Here is a 20854-nt window from a genome sequence, read left to right as displayed (position 1 = left end):
CGGTACTATAGGCTACTTATCGAAAACGTTTGAGTCATTATATTATATACTTTGTTTTGTGTGTAATGGGCCACATTATGTTAAACCCGCTAAAGTTACTTTGTTTTGCTTGTTTATGGTTCAAAAATGCAAATTCTCTACCAAGGCTTTATAATTTTTAGAAAAAGTCAAAAGATTCAAAGGTGTGAATCGCTTTTTTCTTTAGTGATATTGCTTTGAAAAGTACCAAGTCTCCACTGACTGACCGATAAGTGTTGTTAATGTTACAGTTATAGTGCAAAATCAAATCTATCTTACAAGATAAAAGTAAAAACTGTTATGATTTTAGGTTACCATAAAGTAGGTTAAATGCTACAATTTTTTTTTTTCTATTTTAAACTTTTAACAAATCCTTGAAATTACAGTTATTAAGTTGATGACCACTGCTACAAAGTCTTTAATTTTTCACATCTAGTTAAGTAGTTAAATCTACTGTACTACGTATGAAACTTTGATAACTTGAATTATAAAGTCAGCTTTTATCATGATAAATGCCCTTTTGTTGCTTGTTTCTTCTGTTCTTGATTTCACAAAGCTACTATACCAAAATTATAATTTGTACCCAAACCCCTAACGACAATCTACTGTGGAGTTGGTGTACTGTAGTGTAAGTGGCACTAATTTTATTCTTTTGGTGACACAAATGCCTTTAGGTACCGGTACAGTATCTAAGCATTGGAAAACAAATATTGACTACAAATCAAAAGTCTTATGTCTACAACAGAACTTAAATACTGGTACTTTTAAAACGACAATTGTTAGGTGTCATGAAATCTGTGACATTCTGAAGTGGATTTTGGCACTTTTGTTTTAAATTTTACAACAACGTTTAGATGTCTGCCAAAGGCACTTTTTCCAAGGCTAACTCCACTTAAGCAAAATGTGACAGGCACTTTGAAATGTACACTATTTAAATGTATATATACTCTTCAAAATTTCAGGCTGGTACAAAAACGACGTAAAGGAGTTTTAAGATGGAAATTGCAACAATTCAACTTGATCTACATAATCTTTTTTTTCTGAAGTGTTTTTTTGATTGTGTTTAATTTATATATATACATCTCTTCACTCTCATTGCCATGCTTGAAATGCAAATGTTAGTCAGCAGTTTATTAGCACTCACATCTCACAGTTTTGCCATCACTGTGATTACAACAAAAAATTGATTACAAATAAAAAAAAAAAAAGGGGGGAAGAAAAAACAATATTACCGTATAGAAAAACTTTAAATCAGGACATTGTTTCTGTGTGCTAACATAATGATCATTGGCTAACATATATTCATCAATTGTCATAAGTGCATTGTGAGATTCTTCTAAGTGTTTCTCTTCAGAACTTATGAAGAATTTGTTTCCTTTAGGAGACACGATCTGTTAAACTTTCAGATAAAACTTTTGAGGTGATCCGTAACCGCTTCAAGGGTACGGTACTAAAAGAGGTCTGCCAATACAAAAAGGTTAAGAACTACCGTACTTGTCTAAACAATCTAACGATTACTGTTTCTCAGTTTATTTTACAGAAGGTTTTTTGCATAACATGATTTCTTCAATTAATAATTTGATATCAATTAATGCAAAACTAAAAAATATAAGACCATGGCTTGCTATGAGAAGACAACATTCATCTGCAAAACCTGTGATTGCCATTAGAAGAGAAGATAATGCGGTAAGCTTTATGAAATCAGTAATTCTAATTGCCTATGCATATGTTAACCTTATTAACTTCATGAATTTGTACTTTAGTTAATAAATCAACTGCAATTACAAACTAAATAATACTGAAAATTGAATGAGGCTGTTCACCAGGCATTAAATTAAATAATATGAGATGTTCTACTGGTGCAAATTACAAACGTTAGTAGATCTTAAAGTCATCAGAAACATTATTTTACTTTTTAGTTGTTGTGTAGGCTATGTTTTATTAACTGTTCAGTGTTCATTTATAATATTTTGGTTGTTTTGTTTGAGTCTCCAACAAATCAGCAGTTGTGAACTGAGCAAATGGCAGTTGAGCAAGTGACAGCTGAGCTAGCAACATTTTAGCAACTGGCTAAAGTTGGCAAATGATGAAACTGAGCATGGCATGTTTTAAGTCAGCAAGATGAGTTTGACAAGCGATGGCCAAGCACGTCCCACGTGAGCATGCAAATCTCATTAGCTGAAATGTACTTGCTGAATTATCACAATCACATGCTGAGTGGTTTGACAACTGTTTTGTTTGTATGTTCAATTAACTCGCAATTTATTGTTGTTTATGATTGTGATGAGTGAAAACTTAGAATGTGTCTTACCAGACCACATCCTACTTCGACATCCAAGAAATGAAACGTAAAACAGAAAGAAGAAAATTTGTTTATAGTTTATTAGTATTATTTTTTCTTGTCAGGTTTGGGAAAGAAGAGCACCTCTTGCTCCTGCCCATGTGAGAAAGCTAGTCAATGATGGTTTTAAAGTTCTTGTTCAACCTGCAAATAAAAGAGCCTTTCCTGTGCAGGTGGCTTGATGTTTAATAACTGCACAGTTACCGTATTTATCCATGTATAAGTCCGGAATGGCCCGTTTCGGTTAGTCCGATTCGGTGAGTCCGATCCCTTAACGTTTTTTTTTTTCAATTTTTTTTTTAAATTATTGGGTACCGTAGTCTAATTATCATTGCCGTTTTAGGGTTAGGGGTTAGGGGTTAAGGTTAGGGGTTAGAAGTTAGAAACTCACCGAATCAGACTCACCGAATCGGACTCACCGAATCGGACTCACCGAATAGTAGCAGACCCGTATAAGTCGCACCCCAAAATTTGGCTCAAATGTTGGTACAAAATTTGTTTAAGCAAATTTTATTGAAAAACAACAATCAAAATTTTAAAAGCCTTCAAACTCGTTTTCATCTTCACTGATGCCAAATAGTTTGTCCCATTGTTCTTTGGGCATTTCTTCATCTGCATCCCATGAAGGTGGGATGTCTTTTTCGTTACTTTCTTCTTCACCCTCTTCATCATCCTGGTGATCCCACAGATAATCATCTTCACTCCCATCGAGATTGATGGAAATGCTCGCACGCAAAATACAAACGCTTAATAGCAGCGCTAACGCGCGGTCTGTAGCATTCGTTTGTCAGAAGTTCAGAACCTTGTGTATAAGTCGCACCCTCGTGTATAAGTCGCACCCTCGTGTATAAGTCGCACCCCAGCCTTTTTGGGCAAGATTTGGTGCAAAATTTTGCAACTTATACACGGATAAATACGGTATGTTCATTCACTAGTTGTATCTCAAATGCTTGTCTTGTATGACGAATGACAATTAATAGACAGAATAATATGCTTGAATGTGAATTTTCTTTAAATGATTTTTCTACTTGCATAAAATCTTTAATAATAGTTTTGACCTGATATGAAGCTACTTTTCTGTGCAAGAACTATTGAACATCTTGTTTGTAGCAATACTTTACCATGACTTGTGAGAATGCAATTGGAAAGCATACATGCATTGGTTTGTCAACAATTTTGCTGTAGCTCATTGTAGCCTACTTTTTAAGCACTATGCCGGCAATTTATTGCTTGATAAACGTAGCTCACTTTGACTGTTGTTCGCTCAATGGAAGTAAGGATGTGTTGCTTTTGCTATTACTTTAAAAATCTGAGGTTGAAATATTGTTATAAAAACTTACCTCAAATATAGTTATTCTTTCTAAAACCTCTTTTAGAGGTGTTAGATTAGATTTTTATATTTGATGTAATTTGCTTTGCTTGGCTTGTTTCACTAAGCATTGAGCACTTTTTTGTAGTATTATAATATTTGTTATTATAAAACCTTATACAAGTTTCTGTTTTTGTTTTCGCTTAAGGAATATGTCTCTGTTGGAGCTGAAATTGAGGAAGATTTGAATGAAGCTTCAATTATTCTTGGTGTGAAGCAAGTTCCCGTCGAGAGCTTAATCCCTGATAAAACTTACGTTTTCTTTTCCCATACGATTAAAGCTCAGCCTGAAAACATGCCTATGCTGGATGCAATTCTTAAAAAGGTGATTCAAGCAGAAGGATTTTTCAAATTTCAATAATAAATGACATATACCGGTACATAATTGTTAAGTAGCGACATCATTTAATTACACTCTATCAGTATCATCAACCCATTGCTTAATTTCAGAATAACTTGCTCGGTTAATAATAATTTGGAAGTTCGTTTCTCTGTTCTGAGTGCTTGTCACTGTTTACCCTCAACTCCAGAACGCAACAAACGAAGCTCAAACAAATGAACATTGTGTAAAATATTTATGTATCGGACTTCAAGTGCATAGTATAATTTAGTGAATAGAACGAAACTAAAACTACATTGCTGCACTGACCAACTTTGTAAAATGCTTTATTGCTTTGTAAAACTTTCTTCACATTTTTAACTTTACATATCTTTGTAGAGTATATGTTTGATTGATTATGAAAAGATGGAACAAGCCAACAATAGGAGAGTTGTTGCTTTTGGACAGTATGCCGGCTTTGCTGGCATGATCGATATTCTCCATGGTATAGGTTTGAGGTTACTTGCCATTGGACACCATACCCCTTTCATAGTAAGTTATCTAAACATTGCTCTTCTGGTAACTGCTAAAATTTCCGCAAGATGTTTAAAGTATATAATATTCAGTTTTAACTTCCTTGCATCATCAGTCAATGACTGTATTTGAAATGTTAAAATGAATGATAGGTATATACATTTAGATTTAAATTAGCCTAATCACACTAAAATATAGTGAAAGAATGGTAATTGATGATAAACTAGGTTTGGAAATTATCAATACGAATGCGTAGTCAAATGCTTCCTTCGTGCAATGTGTATAATATATAGCGTGCGTATTGTAAGTCTTTGCATCTGACAAGCCGATGCATCCTTTCATAACCAGATGCTGGATTTGCAACTCTTGCCAACGCTCTTGTTGTCGTGCAGTGCCCCGCAATTTTTGTGGTTGTTTGATCTTTATTTTTCGAAAATTTGCTTGGTATGTTTCCGTTGTCTGCTACAGCCTCGTTTCTCGATGAAATAGCGGCTCAGGTTAGGCATCTTTTGTTTTGTCAGGTGGCGTGCTCTGGAATTCTTTAGCCTATCCAGAAAATTTTGTGCAACTTTGGTTGAAAAGTTATGTGTTATCTATATTCATGTGACAACTAAGAATCATTTGGGATAGAATAGATGATTTTGTTTTTACCCGCTCATCACAAATATTTTGACTTTCTTGCCTACCAGTTGAGTCAGTTGACCAAGGCTGGGTGTTTGTTATATCGACTTACAATATTGAATTACTCGCGCTGTGTACCTTCCTTTGACACCAGATTTGATTGTGACGTTTCAGCTTACCGGTACATTTGTTGAACCGGCACATGTACATTGTATGTACAACATCAATGGCACAGTTCAAAGGAACCATATTTTAAATTTAGGTAAAGCTTTTCTTTGTTTGTGCTATTTTTGGTGTTAGTTGGATTTACTAATGTTGGAGTCACTGTCATGTGGCAAATTGTATCTTCTTCGTCCTAAACAACCATCGCAAACTGGTTGAATTTTTTCCAATTTCAAAGACACTGTTAGTTCTAATTCAAAATGTCTGCCCAATTGCAAGTAGTTAACTACTGCAATTATTATTAAATTGCTAATTTTCCCTTGTACTCTTGGCGTGAAATTTCAAAGCACATGTATATAATATAAAAACAATGAAAACTATTAATACTACAAAAAGTGCTCAATGCCAAGCAAAAAGGCAAAGCAGAGCGAATTAAATCAAATATAGTTATTACTATATGAAGCCTTTACAAATTGTTTCACCTAACGGATCATCAGAAGGTCTGAAAAAACATGCAAACAGTAAAGATCGATAATTCTGAAAAGATATTAAATATTACAGTTGTAATATTTTTACAGTTGTAGTTACAGTTACAGTTGTAATATTACAGTTGTAATATTTAATATCTTTTCAGAATTATCGATCTTTACTGTTTGCATGTTTTTTCAGACCTTCTGATGATCCGTTAGGTGAAACAATTTGTAAAGGCTTCAGATAGTAATAACTATATTTGATGTATATAATATAATTTTGTTTTTAAAGCTATACTACCTGTATTAAACCAGTTTGCTAACCTATCTTTTATTTTAGTGACTAATTGCTATGCCTATATTGTATTATTTACATGTCTTTTAAACGCCAATAAAGGTATTTTGTTATTCTACACTCAACAAATGAAGAGCTTTTGAAAAAGCGCAGGATTAATGTAATGATAACTATAATTTTGATCTATTTGCATCAAACAAACAACAAATAATCTTAGTTTTCTTTTGTTTCCAGCACATAGGAATTGCTCACAATTACCGAACGTCGGGCCAAGCATTTCAAGCAGTCAGGGACGCTGGTTATGAAATATCGTTGGGACGTATGCCGGAGTCTATTGGGCCACTGACATTTGTTTTCACAGGCACAGGAAATGTTTCCCAGGTCAGCACCATAGATGCTTAATCTTGAATGATGTATCGGTGTTCACTTTCAAGCTTGTCATTCAGTATCTTGTCCAACAACAGTGTACTCTGCCCAGACAAAATAAAAATTGTCAATCTGTCACTTTTACATTGATTCAACGTCTGTAGACGTTGAATCAATGTAAAAATGACGGATTTTTCTGGCTGGATCTTTTCGAGCAGTTGGTCTGTTGGTTCCACGTATAAACAGAACGCGAGCAGAAACTGTGACCACCAGGGGTTGCTTTTATACAATAGCACTGAAGATGAAAACAGTCTAGTTTTTGAAACGTTTCTGCACATGAGCTTACCAACTACATTTTGGGTTTTTTATTTTATGATTACATTGACCAAGCGTTCTAGCCATTTTACTCCCAAACAGTTTTGTTTTACATGTTTGTAACTTATCACAGGGAGCCCAAGAGGTGTTTCGAGAGCTTCCCCATTTGTATGTGGAACCTCATGAGCTGAAGGACGTTGCCGAACATGGCGGTGAGTTTCTCTTGAAAACTTTTGTGTAGGTTAACTATGCTTGTTTACAGTGTTGGTTTCCTAGTTATCGAGCCATGTACTCCGCTACGATTCGTTCTTATGTCAACATTCAACAAATTTTAAAAGTGTGTAGTCACAGACCACTCTGTGTATTATAGTTCCTATCCATTTTTATGGGGAGTTTTTAAGGTTACCTGAAACATAGAACTCATCTTTCCGTGGAGTTGCCTGAAAATCTTACAAACAATCGAAAGGTCGTCATTTTACAAGTTTTAAAATTATTTCCCGAAAAATAGTAATTATTTTTTCGTTTGAGAGTGAGACTGATTTTTTAAAGGTCGGGTCATTTGTTGCAAAGCCAGATCACGATGTCCTGCACTGCTACATCTGCATTCTGTTTGGTGCCTTATAAACTGAAAAAGTTCGATTGAGGATGGTATGATCAATTTATCAGTAGCTTTGTTCCCCGCGAATCAGTTTTCAGGCCGTTGAGAAAGAGAAACCCATTTGCTCATATTGAGACAGAAATGGTTCTGTATCTTCTGTTTGTAGTCAATTGAGCTCGACTCAAGTGGTTACAAGCAGATTAAGTCCCACGGCCTGTCACTTCACCTTGCCTGAAACCGCGGACGTGGTGTCTGTGATGCACTTTTATATTTTTCAAAACCTGTGACCCGGTCTATATGGCAGGACAGGGGTTTGGAAATTTTTATCGAATTTTTCTAAAAGGAATAATTTCTTTGCCAATGGTCTTTACTTAAATAATCTCATTGTTTTCTTTTTCCATTAGACCCTAAAGTTGTGTATGGATGCGTCGTGGACTTGCATCATCATCTCAGGAGGATATCCGATGGAGGATACGACATGCAGGAGTACTTTGCTTTTCCTCAAATCTACGAATCTGTTTTCGCTAAAGAAGTTAGTTTGATCCACCACTCACTCGCAACTAATATAAACTACCCGGACAGCAAGATCGGTCATTTTACATTGAATTAACGTCGCAGACATTGTACAATGTAAAAATGACTATTAATCTGTATTGCTTTTGAATACGTTTAGAGTCAATATATCACCCTCATCAGCAACGCAGCCCATGGTTTTATTGCAAGAGTAAAAGAGACCAATCTTTGCATTAAACTTTTTTAGTTTTTCATCTTGAAATTCACTTTGCTTTTTATTTTAAAGATTGCGCCATATGCTTCTTGCATCATCAACGGGATAGTGTGGCGGCCGAATGACCCAAGGCTGCTCACCATCTCTGACATGGAATTCCTTCAGCAATCATCAAATTCACCCAAAATATCCCCTTTGGTGCGAATGTCTGGTGGCGTCTCTCCTGGATGCCCCAGACTCCCACACAGGTAATGAAAAGTCAAAGTCAATAAAAACATAAAATCAATTCAGAAGTTTTTAAAACAGTTTTTATTTTTATTTGTGATTTATCAGTTTTTTTTTGTAATATGTATGTATAATACAACTTCTTTTAGCAGATAATGAAATTATCAAGAGTTGCTTTTATGATCTATTCGCTTTTGCCCTCAAAGCTGCGACGTTCGAAAGGCGTCGGTTTTCTGCACTGTCTCATGTGTATGTTTTCGTTTTCTTATGTACGTTCTGTTTTACATCCAAACAAAAATAAATGACTGACTCTTGAGAGCATGTGTCTGTGGTAAGACTAAGACACTTAGACACGCTTGGAGGTGGATTCCATGATTGCCTTCTTTGCCTTCCCGTCCTCTTAGTTAATCTAAATCTTCAACTACCGGAGATCAGGTCAGATACGATGAAAAACTACTAAACCAAATCTTTCTTTCAGACTTATCGCTATATCCGATGTGTCCGCTGATCCAGGCGGCTCCTTGGAGTTTATGACCGACTGCACCAGTATAGACGCACCTTTTGATGTCTACGATGCGACTGCAATGGAGACTAACCATGGGTATGTGCAAAATTTTGAAACAATGCAGACAGCAAAATCTGTCATTTTTGCAGTGATTCAACGTCTGCAGACGTTAAATCAACCTAAAAATGGCAGATTTTGCTGTATGGCTAATACCGAGCGACTGATTGTTGCATGCATTGATGGCAGAGCGTTGTTTGTAATCGCAGCGAGTCTAAGTGTAAAGAATTTGCTTCTTTATGGCAAAGTATATAAGAACAAGCAAATGTTGTTTTTTTATGTTTAAAATTATAAAAAGCATGTATCGTTTTCGCAAAATTTGTGCATCTGATTTCACATGAAATTTTTTCGCACGAAATGGTTTCACTCGAAATGGAAAAGCTAAAAATGAAAGTTTAGTTTTTTAGTTATCGTCCAAGTCTAGTGTTATTTCGAAGACAAGCTGTGTGCACTGTGCAATGATAAACTTTGTAGATTAAATTTTTACGTTATTCGTCGCGCCTGATATTTCCCATAATTAATAGCTCGGCAATTGATAACCACCTATCACATCTTCAGATCGCATGCCAGAAGTCGTTCATCAATCGTTGAATATAGTTATTGTAAGCAAATGTGGTTGATGTAGTTTGTCAATTACTTCACAATCTCTCCAATTTTACGTCAGCTAGTGCTTTTAACGGCGAAAAATTCATGTGTACTGTACTCGAAAAAAGTGTATATATATAAATTGATAAATAATAGTTTGCAAATTGTTTAAAATTTATCCTCTGGCCTGTATTTTACGCACCCAGATTGTTTGTAAATAACGATAAGTCGATAATTTTATTTATTTTTAAATTGTCGCTCGAAATGCTTGACACCTTCTCGCAATCACGTACAAGTTAAGCATCTCGTACGAACGATTCTGTTGGTAATAACTTTGACGTTAACTTGGGTTCCTCATCAGCCAGTTGGCATCAAAATCGGAACTTTCTTAATTTTACCGAAGAGAACAGTTCGTTGCAATAATACTCTTGCCTTTTAACATGCAGCTGGATGAAAACAAATTTCCATACATACGAAAGTTTGCAAAGAAATTGTTGAGCTTATTCGGCTCGACATATTTGTGTGAGCAGACTTTCTCCGTTATAAACTTGAACAAGAACCGCTTGAGATCAAAGCTGAGGGACTTCCATCTACGTGATATTTTACACTGGTCTATCACTAACCTCGGTCGAGACTCGACCTGGTTATTAAAATTAAGACGTCAGTTTCATCCTTCACATTAACAAAGCTGTGTGTTTGCAATGTTACTGGATGTGTTAATTTCTGATGGAAAAGCAGATAACTTATACAGCCTAACCAGGGGCGTAGCCAGCAAAAAATTGAGGAGGGAGGGACAAATAAATATTATTGCACATGTTAATGAGCCCGTCAACGAGTTGGCGAAAGCGAATCACCCACAGGGGGCCTAGGGACCTCTTCCAGGAAATTTTGAAAATATACCTTAAAATTGCGCGTTTGAAGACCACTTTCAGCTTAAATCATTAGTAAAACTCGGTCAAATGATGCTGTAACAGAAAGTGAAATGTTTATAGAAAATATTTCAGGGGACAATCCCCCCCCCCCCCTGACTACGCTCCTAGCCTAACTTATCGTATCCCGTGATATGCATACAACAAATTACTTTAACCTGCATATTGTTTTGTTGTATAAAGATGACATTAATTTTGCTATGATATATACAATATACATCTAACAATATTGCCCCTTACTAACAATATTAATAACAATAATAACAATAACAATATTGCTATGTATACATCTTTCTTTATGCAAAATAAGGTTGCCAGACCCTGTTGTTGGCCCAGGGGCACTTCCGCGTTATCAAATCTGGCCAGCCTGGGAAAAAGTTTGGACACCCCTGCTCTATGGGACGGAAACTTCAACTTTATTTGAAATAATCCTAAATTCAAAACGTTTGCAATAAGTTACCTGGTGTTTGCTTACCTTATGGTAGAATACTTTTTGATGTGATTTCGTCACTTTGAAGCGTGAAAGGCGCCGGTATCCTCGTCTGTTCCGTGGACAACCTGCCTGCCCAGCTGCCAAGAGAAGCAACGCAATTTTTCGGTGATCAGCTGTTGCCTCACATAAAGGACATTGTAAGTCGTGTGAACATGAACTATATAATTTTTATTTGAACCAATATTTAACAGTACGATGACTGGTTATTCTAAACTACTCGAATTTTATAATTATCTTTGTATCAATTTCGGATAACGGACACTCCATAATGGCTTTTGTTTTTGTGGAAAGCTCAAACTTGTGAATTTTTCAGACGCAATGTGATTCTTCAGCTTCATTTGAAGAGATCAGTTCGACAGTATCTCCAGTGGTGAAAAACGTGAGTTTGAGAAAACTAAAAGATAACTCGATTTGTTTGTGACAGCAAATGCTTGTTACAATACAACATGATTTTCTAATTGGGTATCAGCTGAAAAAAGACGTATTTCTGCCATAAAAACGTAACCAGTCTCGTTCAAAAGTAGCTTTCAGTTGTTTTGCTGAGATGCTATTGATATTGGTAAACAAAATGTCCGTATGACGTCCTTATTGTGTGCCAGGCTATCATCACATCAGGTGGAGAATTGACGCCCAACTTTCGTTACATTGAACAGATGCGCAGGAAACGGTAAGTTGACGTTTTCTTTTGATATTGGGTAGGTTTCAAGCAATAGCTGTTAAAATTCGCAATTGTTTAAAGTCGTTAACCTTTATACTTCAATAATCGACACCTGCCGTGTGCATTATCACGCGAATGAGGCTGAAAAGTTTATAATAATTGCTTTTATTTCTTTTTATTTAAGCGGATTTTACAATAAACCGATATGCGTTTAACCGAAGTCTATTATCAAAAGATGATTGATGGTTTGAGATTATTTTTATGCGATAAAACAAATTATGCGTTATGCAAATAACCGATTTTGTCCGTCAAACTTTAAAATACGTTCTCGAGTGTAAATAAGTTTTGCGGTATCAAAGGGGCGCTGCAAGGGCCCAAACTTCATGTTGCATATATGATACAATGGGCCTTATGGGGTTAAAATACGTTCTCGAACGTGCTGTATAAAACAGGGTCTGCTGCTATTCGGTGAGTCCGATTCGGTGAGAGCCTTTTTCGGTGAGAGCCCTATTCGGTGATTTTTTTGAATTTTTTTTTGAAAATTATCGGGTATTGTAGCCTAATTATCATTGCCGCTTTTACATCGTTTTAACGTCGCTAAACGTTGAAATAAGACCTTAACCCCTACCCTAACCTTAACCTCTACCCCCTACCCCTAACCCTATAACGGCAATGATAATTAGGCTACGGTACCCAATAATTAAAAAAAAAAATCACCGAATAGGGCTCTCACCGAATAGGGAACTCGCCGAAACGGACCATTCCGTATAAAACAAGACAATCCAAAAACCAGTTAAATTGTAAAAAAAATGTTGTAAGCAACACCTGCGTAACTGTTTTTGTTTGATCGCAGTGCAAGCTGCGCACTGTAAATGTTATTTTGATGAGTGCAGTGTTCAGTAAATTGTCGCAAGATATTACAATCGATATAAATCAACATCGACTCTTACTTTTCGTCAAATAGACACTTTTCTTCAAGAAGATTTTTCATATTGTGTTCGCAGAGCGCAAGAGGGCGCTATGTCACAAACTTCTTCAGAAAATCACAAGGTTCTGGTCCTTGGAGCAGGATTTGTGTCGTATCCCGTCATCGATTACATGACGAAACACAACGACACTGCTGTGTCTGTAGGTGGGTGTGGACGAAGAAGAAGTTCTGACTCGGTGATATTGTACCCAGACAGCAAAATTCGTCATTTTTACATTGTTTCAACGTCTCCAGAGGTGGTCGACGTCTCTAGAAGTTGAATTAATGTAAAAATAACGGATTTTGCTGTTTGGGTAGTGAGTGTAAAATTGCTATCATTGTTGCTGTAAAAGCTTGTCCGACCTGTCGATTCATTCAATGAACCACAGGCCTGTGTGAACAAAGTTAGGGCATGATCAAACGTCAAAGGTTCAAATCTTGTCGTGTGCATTTCATTGCAAAGCAGCAGCCAACTTCAAACTTCTCCATCGAGCGATTGTGTAATATTAATGTGTTTGTGCTTTATATAGCGCTGTATCCATCGCAGATATATGTTGCTCCTCGGCGCTTTACAAAGCAGACAATGAGCCGCATAGAGTTACAGCCGGGTACATTATTATCCTAAATATATTTCATGCTGAATGCCAAGCAGAAACAAGATTAAGCTCAACTTTTAAAAAAAGTCTTTGGTATGACCCGACAAGGCATCGAACCCATGTCTCCCGGATTCCAAGGCGGACCCACTAACCACTTCAAGAGATGAAGCAGTTTACGTTTTTGTTTACCTCTTTTCCTTTAGAAAAGGTTGTTAAACAAGTTACTGTTTTAACCATACATAAGATATCATACCATTACATTCATAAGGTTTATTTGTCTTATAACAAACTGAAAGATCTTGCTAAGGAAGGTTTCGATTACATTTCAGTGACAGCTGTGAGTGAAGAAGCTGAGAAGCTCACCGGGAAGTACAAACACACAAGTCCAATCGTGCTCGATGTTATCCGTGAAGTTGACCGTTTGGAGGAGCTCGTCAAAGGTCATGACCTCGTTGTCAGGTGCATCTCATTTTTAACGCATGTCAACGTCAAAATAATGTTGTTGCAAAAACCATAGTTCTGTTTCTTGTGTTGGAGGATTCAAAAACTATTCATATGTCTCCAAATCTTTTTGTGGCTTTCGTTTCAGGTGCTGATGTGTTTAGAAAAAACAAAAAAAAAATTTACATCAGATAGTCCAACTTTAAAACATTTAACAATTCCCAATCAACACTTAAATAATGTATCAATTTGCCCGAGTCCAGTCTTCTTATTGTTTTTTTTTTCACAAAATGTTGTGCAACACAGCAGGTGTAGTATTTCCTTTGAATTTTTTTCACGTCATTTGGCAGTTGTGTGATATCAGCGGATGTTTCTTGTTTAGTCTTTTGCCGTATACTCTTCATCCTGACGTCACAAAACTTTGCATCGCAAACAAGAAAAATCTGGTCACAGCCAGTTACGTTTCCCCGGCTATGAGGGAGTTTCATCACAGGTGAGTGGAACAAGTGAAAACCTTCAAGAATGATGTGGCACTCACTTCAGAATGCAATCAGTACGTTTCTGGCAATTAAAAAAAAAACTAAAAAAACCTCGACTCCATCCTTTCAGCTATGCTAGTATAATTAACCGATGAGTAATGCAATGCAGTCGTATGATTGATTTATCCGAAGTATTCATTTCTAAAATAGATAATACCCTTGAAATTAATAACTGTAGATTAGTGGGTGTATGTTTAATTGTTTATCTCTGCCAAAGCAGCCAAAGACAATCAGCAATCAAACGTTACAATATCTGTTTCAAGATCTCAAAACTGTTGTCTCGATATCCGAACGCAACCGTTATATTTTAAGTTTAAAGCTTGGATAACTTTACATTTAAACATGACTTAATTCTTTCATAACATTTGTGAAGCAATAAAAACGTTCTTCAGCGCATTAGATGCTGGCATAACGGTGATGATGGAATGTGGTGTGGACCCGGGCATTGACCACATGTTGGCTATGGAGTGCTTCCAAGATATACGCGACAGGAATGGAGAGGTATCTTCTTTCTGTCACTAATCCTTGATTTAGTTTTTAAGCAAAGCTTGAAGTGATTTTCCATTCAAATTTCAATGTCTCCTTTAAAAAATAACGTTAATCTTTTATTAGAATCAGTCGTGAACACTCGTGAACACTCGAGGCGCTCATGCTGCGTTGCTTCCAGAAAGAATGTATTAAAGTTTTGTTTGGCTTCTTACGTTGATTTCGTGTATTTTTATTGCGATTACAAGACGTTTTCGACGTAACGTAGTGAGTCTAAACAAGGAAAGGTAACATTCGACTTTGCATCGATTAAATTCGTACTGACTTTCAGATCAAATCTTTCATATCCTGGTGCGGGGGGTTGCCGGCGCCGGAAGCTGCAAACAATCCTCTTCGTTATAAATTCAGGTAATGTTAGAAAAATTTGAAGCACTTGTTATGCTTTTTAAACGATTGAGGCAATGATAGGCGCTGGTTCGACTCTCGGGGTGTGCGCTTGAGCAACGCATTTCAGAACTGCTCTCTATTCAGCGGCACCTAATAAATGGAATAATTTCCCGGTAACAACACTTCAACAATCGGAAAACTTCACTTTGTCAATCTCGGTAGCCCTCCCTGCGTCAAGAGCCTTTACAAGTATGCGAAACTACCAGGAATAACCAATCAAGACTTTCTCAGTCCGAGGATGTTATAGTCGTCATTTTATTTACGTTGAATATATGTAACTCGTGACCAGCGTCACTACATAATCACAGTTCAGCGTTTTCTGGTACAGACGTTGGAATTGATTACTACCGCATTGCGCGTGTAATCAATTGAGCGTTCTGTACCACGTTCCTTAGTTGATTGTTTCGCGTTTCTTTCTTACTATATATTGCGTTGCTTTTATACACTGAATCAGTAAGTAACTAGCCAGCTCAGTGGCCGAGTGGTTTCGCCTTCGGCTCTGGTGCTGGTAGATCTGAGATCGATTCCAGGTCGGGTCAAACCGAAGACTTTAAAAACGGTACCGATTGTGTTCTATCCTGCATAGCGCAGTGAGAATAAGTCGGGTAATAATGTGATAACATCGTAAACCTGATATAAATTAAAAATGAGCCCTGTCGCTAAAAGACCTTAGCTGTTGTAGAGCGACAATAAATAAAATCATAACATTAGTAAGTAACAAGAGGTAAATGGTTTTCTCACTTGGTTGGCTATCGCTACAATTATTATTGTTTATTTTATATTAAACGTCTGGAAATACCACAGAGGATAAAGATTCAAAACCAACCAACCATAAAGCTGGTGATAGACATAAAATGTGTTTGGAAAAAAATCTTTACAGAGCAACTTCCCAACCCACAGAATCTGTCCTTTTTGCGATGCTTAGATGTCTGCTTACTTTATGCAGTCTTGAAAAATCTTATACCAATGTGTTTTATTTTTTGTTTCCAGCTGGAGCCCAATGGGAGTATTAATGGTAACCCTTGCCCCTTCCAAATATTTATTAAATGGCGAAGTTGTTGAACATCCAGCAGGGGGTGCAAATTACAGAGAGGGGCTTCTCCCAATTAATTTCATGCCGGGTTTCAACATGGAGGGAGTACCCAACAGGGATTCGTCAGTATACAAGGAAGACTATGGCTTGGACAAGGCTCACAGCATATTGCGCGGTACCCTGCGCTACAAGGTAAAGTGCCACCTACTTGACTACTTTTATATAATGCAATAAAATGTCATGCGTGCGTAACACAAACGAAAATGTAAGAAAAATTTATCTTGTTTATGACGTTATGGCTCGTGTGGCATTTTGTTTTGTGTGCAATCAACGCTAGCGCTCTTTTTTTACGTACAAACATTTTCCAAAGTCGCAATAGTACAATACATGTATTCAAAAAATGTCATCTTAACGAAAATTAATATTTAGACTTTAGAGGATAGACATTTGGTAGTAATATTTACAGCATAAATCAAGCTTCGGTTCTACTTTTTTTGTGACCATCTTTCATTTCAAACAATTCGTTTCACAGGGATATGCTGACGTCATTATTGGCCTTCAAAATCTGGGTCTGGTCGATCAAGAACCTAGCTCCTTGCTCAGTAATGATGCTACTAGCTTCACATGGGTGAGTGTGCTAAATATCTGTCAAACAACTGCACTTCGTCAACAAAGGGAATATAGTATATAACGCTTAAAAATATCGAAAATACCTCTAGAATGCATTATCATATAAAGTATCTTAGTTTTAATTCCCTCTTGTTTGACAGAGACAATACATTTCAAAGCTTCTCGGAGCCGAAGAAAACGTCTCCGATCAAGAATTGAAATCTTTAGTCTACGAAGCAGTTGGCCGAAGCGAAAGCAGATTACAAGCCGTTGAGGGGTAATTTTTAAGTTAAATGTTAGTGTGCTTGAAGCTACGAAATTGCCAATTGCTTTTACTTAGTGTCGTTGCAACCGTAGGGAGGTGCAGCGGGTATATTATTATCCTAAATATATTTCATTTGCTGAATGTTAAGCAGAAACAAGATTCAGCACAACTTTTTAAAAAGTCTTTGGTATGACCCGACAAGGCATCGAACCCATGTCTACCGATTCAAAGGCGGACACCCTAAATAACCACTGGTAGCGCCTAGTTTTCCCAATTTCCCTTCAAACACTTTCTTACACAATATCGGTGTGGGTGAAGTTACTTGTAAACAAACGCCATGGAAGAGATTCCAATTCTAGACACTGACGAATGTCTTCTGTGTTTTCAGATTGGGATTGCTGAGCGACGTGCCTGTCAACAAGGCTGCTGGAAACCCAATGTCATCGCTAGCTCATCATTTATCATCACAACTGGCCTATGGTAAGTTGCCGCAAGGGTTTAGGACAATATGTGCTGATCTAGGATCATTGACAACATATTTTATCAATATAGGAAATGAAACCAGCAACAGATTCACAAGTTCTATGTTAGCAAAAGATTGCTTTGTAGTGTGGGTGAATTACGTTGCAGAATGTACGAGCAATCGTCAACGCAATGTTACTCTTGTGTGTTGTGGAAGTATACTCTTTTCTTGATCCGAAAATTGAGCTGGTGAACAAACTCCTTCACACGAAACCAAACACTCGGACACCGGGAATAGTCTTTATCGGTTCTTTAAGTAATATTCGCCAACATACTTCATACATTCCTGAATGCTTTGCGGTGAAGAGAATGAGCCACAAAGACCAAATTGTTACAATTGAGCTGATACTATCATCCCAATGCTTGTATTTTCAATTGAATGTTTGTTTTCAATGTGCTGTTGTCAATTCTCGTTTTATCGACTTCAAGAAAATCGGTAACGGGCTGTTCTAGTACGACACGACGTTATCTTCCTTGTTTTTCTTCATCTCCGATACGCATTCAAATGTGACGCTTAACGTCAATCTATAACTGATGTTGACGTTCAACGTCAATTTACGTCACACAATATGATGGTTCTAACACTCCCTACCGAAAACGATGCATGTTATTGTAACACCCGCCTTGTTAATTGTTCTTGTGGCCTCCAGAAAGCGACGAGAGGGACATGGTCGTGATGCGGCATGAGATCGAAGCCGAGTTTGAGGGCGGACGCACAGAGAAGCACAGCGTCGACTTGGTAGAGTATGGCGACCCGGAAAAGTACACCGCCATGGCTAAGACCGTGGGCTACCCCTGCGCCATCGCGGCTAGGATGCTTCTGCTTGGTGAGTGATCACGTGACCGCGGTATCATCATGAAATGTGCTGTTAATCGATTGTCTGGTAAACGTTTTCAGGAAATAAGATCATTTTCATCTGCTCTCAAAAACTGACTTGATCTTATCATGTTTGTTTTGACACATTTTGTATTGACACGCCTGATGATCACGTGATGCTTGTTTGACAATGAATTACGTTTGCTTCAGGTAAGATTCAAGACAAAGGCATAGTGACGCCCCTCAAGCAGTCTATATACCAACCATTGCTTAAAGAACTTCGGCGACTTGGGATCCGTTCAAAGACCAGGGTTGTACGTTAGATGTCTTTGGGTCGACTGGCACGCTTTTTTGAATCAAGCTGTGGTGCATAGGTTTCTCTTTTGTCTGGATTCTGTTATTTTGAACACACAGTCGTATCACTGAAATAATGTTAATTAGTAGAGATAATGATATAATATCCCAGCAAAATGTTGTGCATGCTGGCAGACTATACTACATTAGTGTATTTGCCTATTTAAGAATTTTGAATATGTTCAAGTTTTACAAATTTTTGTTTTCATAAATCTAGTAGAGCACTTTTATCTATTAGAAGTTGTTTTTTTGCGTCTTGCCCCGAATTGTCTCCCTGTTTGCATTTATGCGTTTATGAAACGAGTCAGCACGATATCGCTGAACGAAACTAAGGTGAAGATCTTTATATTTTTATCATATTTTTCTTGCAAGGCTGTGCTGTTTTAATTTCATTTCTGCCTGGAACAATCGCATTGATAGGAAGTGGTTTCTGTTTTCTTTGCATTGAATATGATGCGTTTACCTATGTTATGTTTGCTGTGACCAGCTTTGTGTTATCCTTATTGCTCTTTCTGAATGTACACACCTCTTCATTTTCATTGCATAACTTACACCGGTTATAGGCGAATTCTTCGTAAACAATTCTTCGTAAAGCAATTCTTCGTAAGCAATTCTTCGTAAAACAATTGTTCGTAAACAGTTGTTGGTGAAATGAAATCCGTAAAAGAATTTTTCGTAAAGCATTTCTTCGTATACATCAAATCTCCATTGCATGCACGAATAAATGCTTTGGGAAGAATTGTTTTACAAAGAATTAAGTTTACGAAGAATTGTTTTACGAAAAATTGCTTACGAAGAATTGCTTTACGAAGAACTGTTTACGAAGAAAACGTCGGACACCACTTACACCAGCGAAGCTTTGCACCTTGTATTACACACCGACCGAATAGTGCTTGTAGTTTTCTTTGTTTTACATCATTGAAGTCTGTCGCTTATCTCTTATTGCAATTTGATTTTATAGATAAATTTATCAAGGTAGTTTGTTTTGAAATAAACTTTACATTGTGAAATGGAGTCTACAGTCTACATAGAATATTAGTTCAACTCGAAATGCTAAACAGGGTTCTCCAATAAGGTGATTCATTTTTTCACGATTTTTGAAATTAAAAATGCTTGGGGTCTAATCAGATCGGATTTTGATCACATGCAGCCGATCCAAAACATTTTTTTCTCGGACGACTATTAAAGGGTGCGCACTGCGTAGCCCTCCTCTAAAGTTTGAAAAATTGAAGCGTAGGAAAATTTGCAGGAAGTATGCGATATCTCGGTAACGGATGGAGATAGGAAGACGTTTGAGGTGTCAACTTGCGGAATGACCAACTTCCTATCTGCGCTTAAATACATTTTACTACTATCTGCAACGAAAAAAAGTTAATTGCAAAAGATGAAAATGATTATCAGGCCCAGAAATAACTTTAGCTGTAAAGTTCTTAAATGTGTTTGGCGATGCAGTTGCATACACCCGCACAACGGCAAAGGTCTCAATTTCAATTGTAGTAGGAACAGTGCTATTTGTTTCCAGCTCCGTATTTTCCTCAGATTCTGAAGTAAAAGCCTCAGAAACATTGCCATCTGACTGCAATGGCATTTCGATATCACTCTCAGAGCTCGATAGAGTGTGGGATTTTAAATGTAGGCATTTTCTATAAAGCAGCATGATAATTTCAATAGTTGGACCTATGCACCAGAAGTAATTCCTTCTCGGCCATTTTTTTAATTTAAATCTGTCAAGTCCGATTTGAATAACCTAGTCAATTTTGTAAAGTATGTTCATGCCACGAACTTCATGGTAAACATAATCACCTAACTAACGTTTCTTGCAACGTAACCACGATGAGATAAGACACACTGAAGAAGAGTGCAAATAGTTACTTTTAGCCTCACATTTTACATCTGCTGCGCCAGCTGCCAAATCTCGAAACTTCGTATTTCCAGTCTTGAGAAAAAATCGACTCCAAAAACATAATCACATCTTTAAAAGAATTTGAAGGGGTGGAAATATAGCGCTGGTGCATTGGGCCCACATCTCCTACTTTGGATAGATTTTCACCACATGCACCAATAATCGCATTAAAGACAGCTTCACTATTAGCAGAAATTTCCTTGAGAAAATGTTTCTTCTTTACTCCGATAACTCTTTCCATAGTTTTGTTCTTTGGTCGATCATGCATCTGAACAAAAAGCACATCAC

The 20854-nt window shown here is 37.0% G+C and overlaps 1 protein-coding gene across 1 annotated transcript; it reads left to right on the top strand.

The window, feature by feature from the left end:
- The first annotated feature begins 1382 nt into the window (after nt 1-1382).
- On the top strand, nt 1383-19667 carry LOC145778107 (alpha-aminoadipic semialdehyde synthase, mitochondrial-like). Its single transcript, XM_082589522.1, has 23 exons — nt 1383-1704; nt 2425-2532; nt 3877-4053; nt 4447-4599; nt 6364-6510; nt 6944-7022; nt 7813-7940; nt 8208-8383; nt 8839-8961; nt 10955-11066; nt 11243-11308; nt 11529-11596; nt 12592-12719; nt 13480-13609; nt 13974-14084; nt 14523-14631; nt 14948-15024; nt 16054-16288; nt 16629-16724; nt 16867-16982; nt 17359-17450; nt 18143-18319; nt 18520-19667. The coding sequence occupies exons 1-23, from the start codon at nt 1576-1578 to the stop codon at nt 18630-18632; spliced, it is 2850 nt and encodes a 949-aa protein (XP_082445648.1). The 5' UTR covers nt 1383-1575; the 3' UTR covers nt 18633-19667.
- Nucleotides 19668-20854: the final 1187 nt, after the last annotated feature.

Source organism: Aplidium turbinatum, chromosome 10 (genome assembly GCF_918807975.1).
Source record: "Aplidium turbinatum chromosome 10, kaAplTurb1.1, whole genome shotgun sequence".
Lineage (NCBI taxonomy): Eukaryota > Metazoa > Chordata > Ascidiacea > Aplousobranchia > Polyclinidae > Aplidium > Aplidium turbinatum.
Note: the sequence above shows the minus strand (reverse complement) of the source record. Positions and strands in the feature narration are given on the sequence as shown.

What these genes read in the sequence shown, in the direction of transcription:
- LOC145778107 (XM_082589522.1), top strand. Translation starts at nt 1,576, where the DNA reads ATGATTTCTTCAATTAATAATTTGATATCAATTAATGCAAAACTAAAA. An exon ending in CGACACTGCTGTGTCTGTAG is followed by an intron (nt 12,720 to 13,479) that starts GTGGGTGTGGAC and finishes ATTACATTTCAG; the next exon opens with TGACAGCTGTGAGTGAAGAA. An exon ending in GGTCATGACCTCGTTGTCAG is followed by an intron (nt 13,610 to 13,973) that starts GTGCATCTCATT and finishes TTTCTTGTTTAG; the next exon opens with TCTTTTGCCGTATACTCTTC.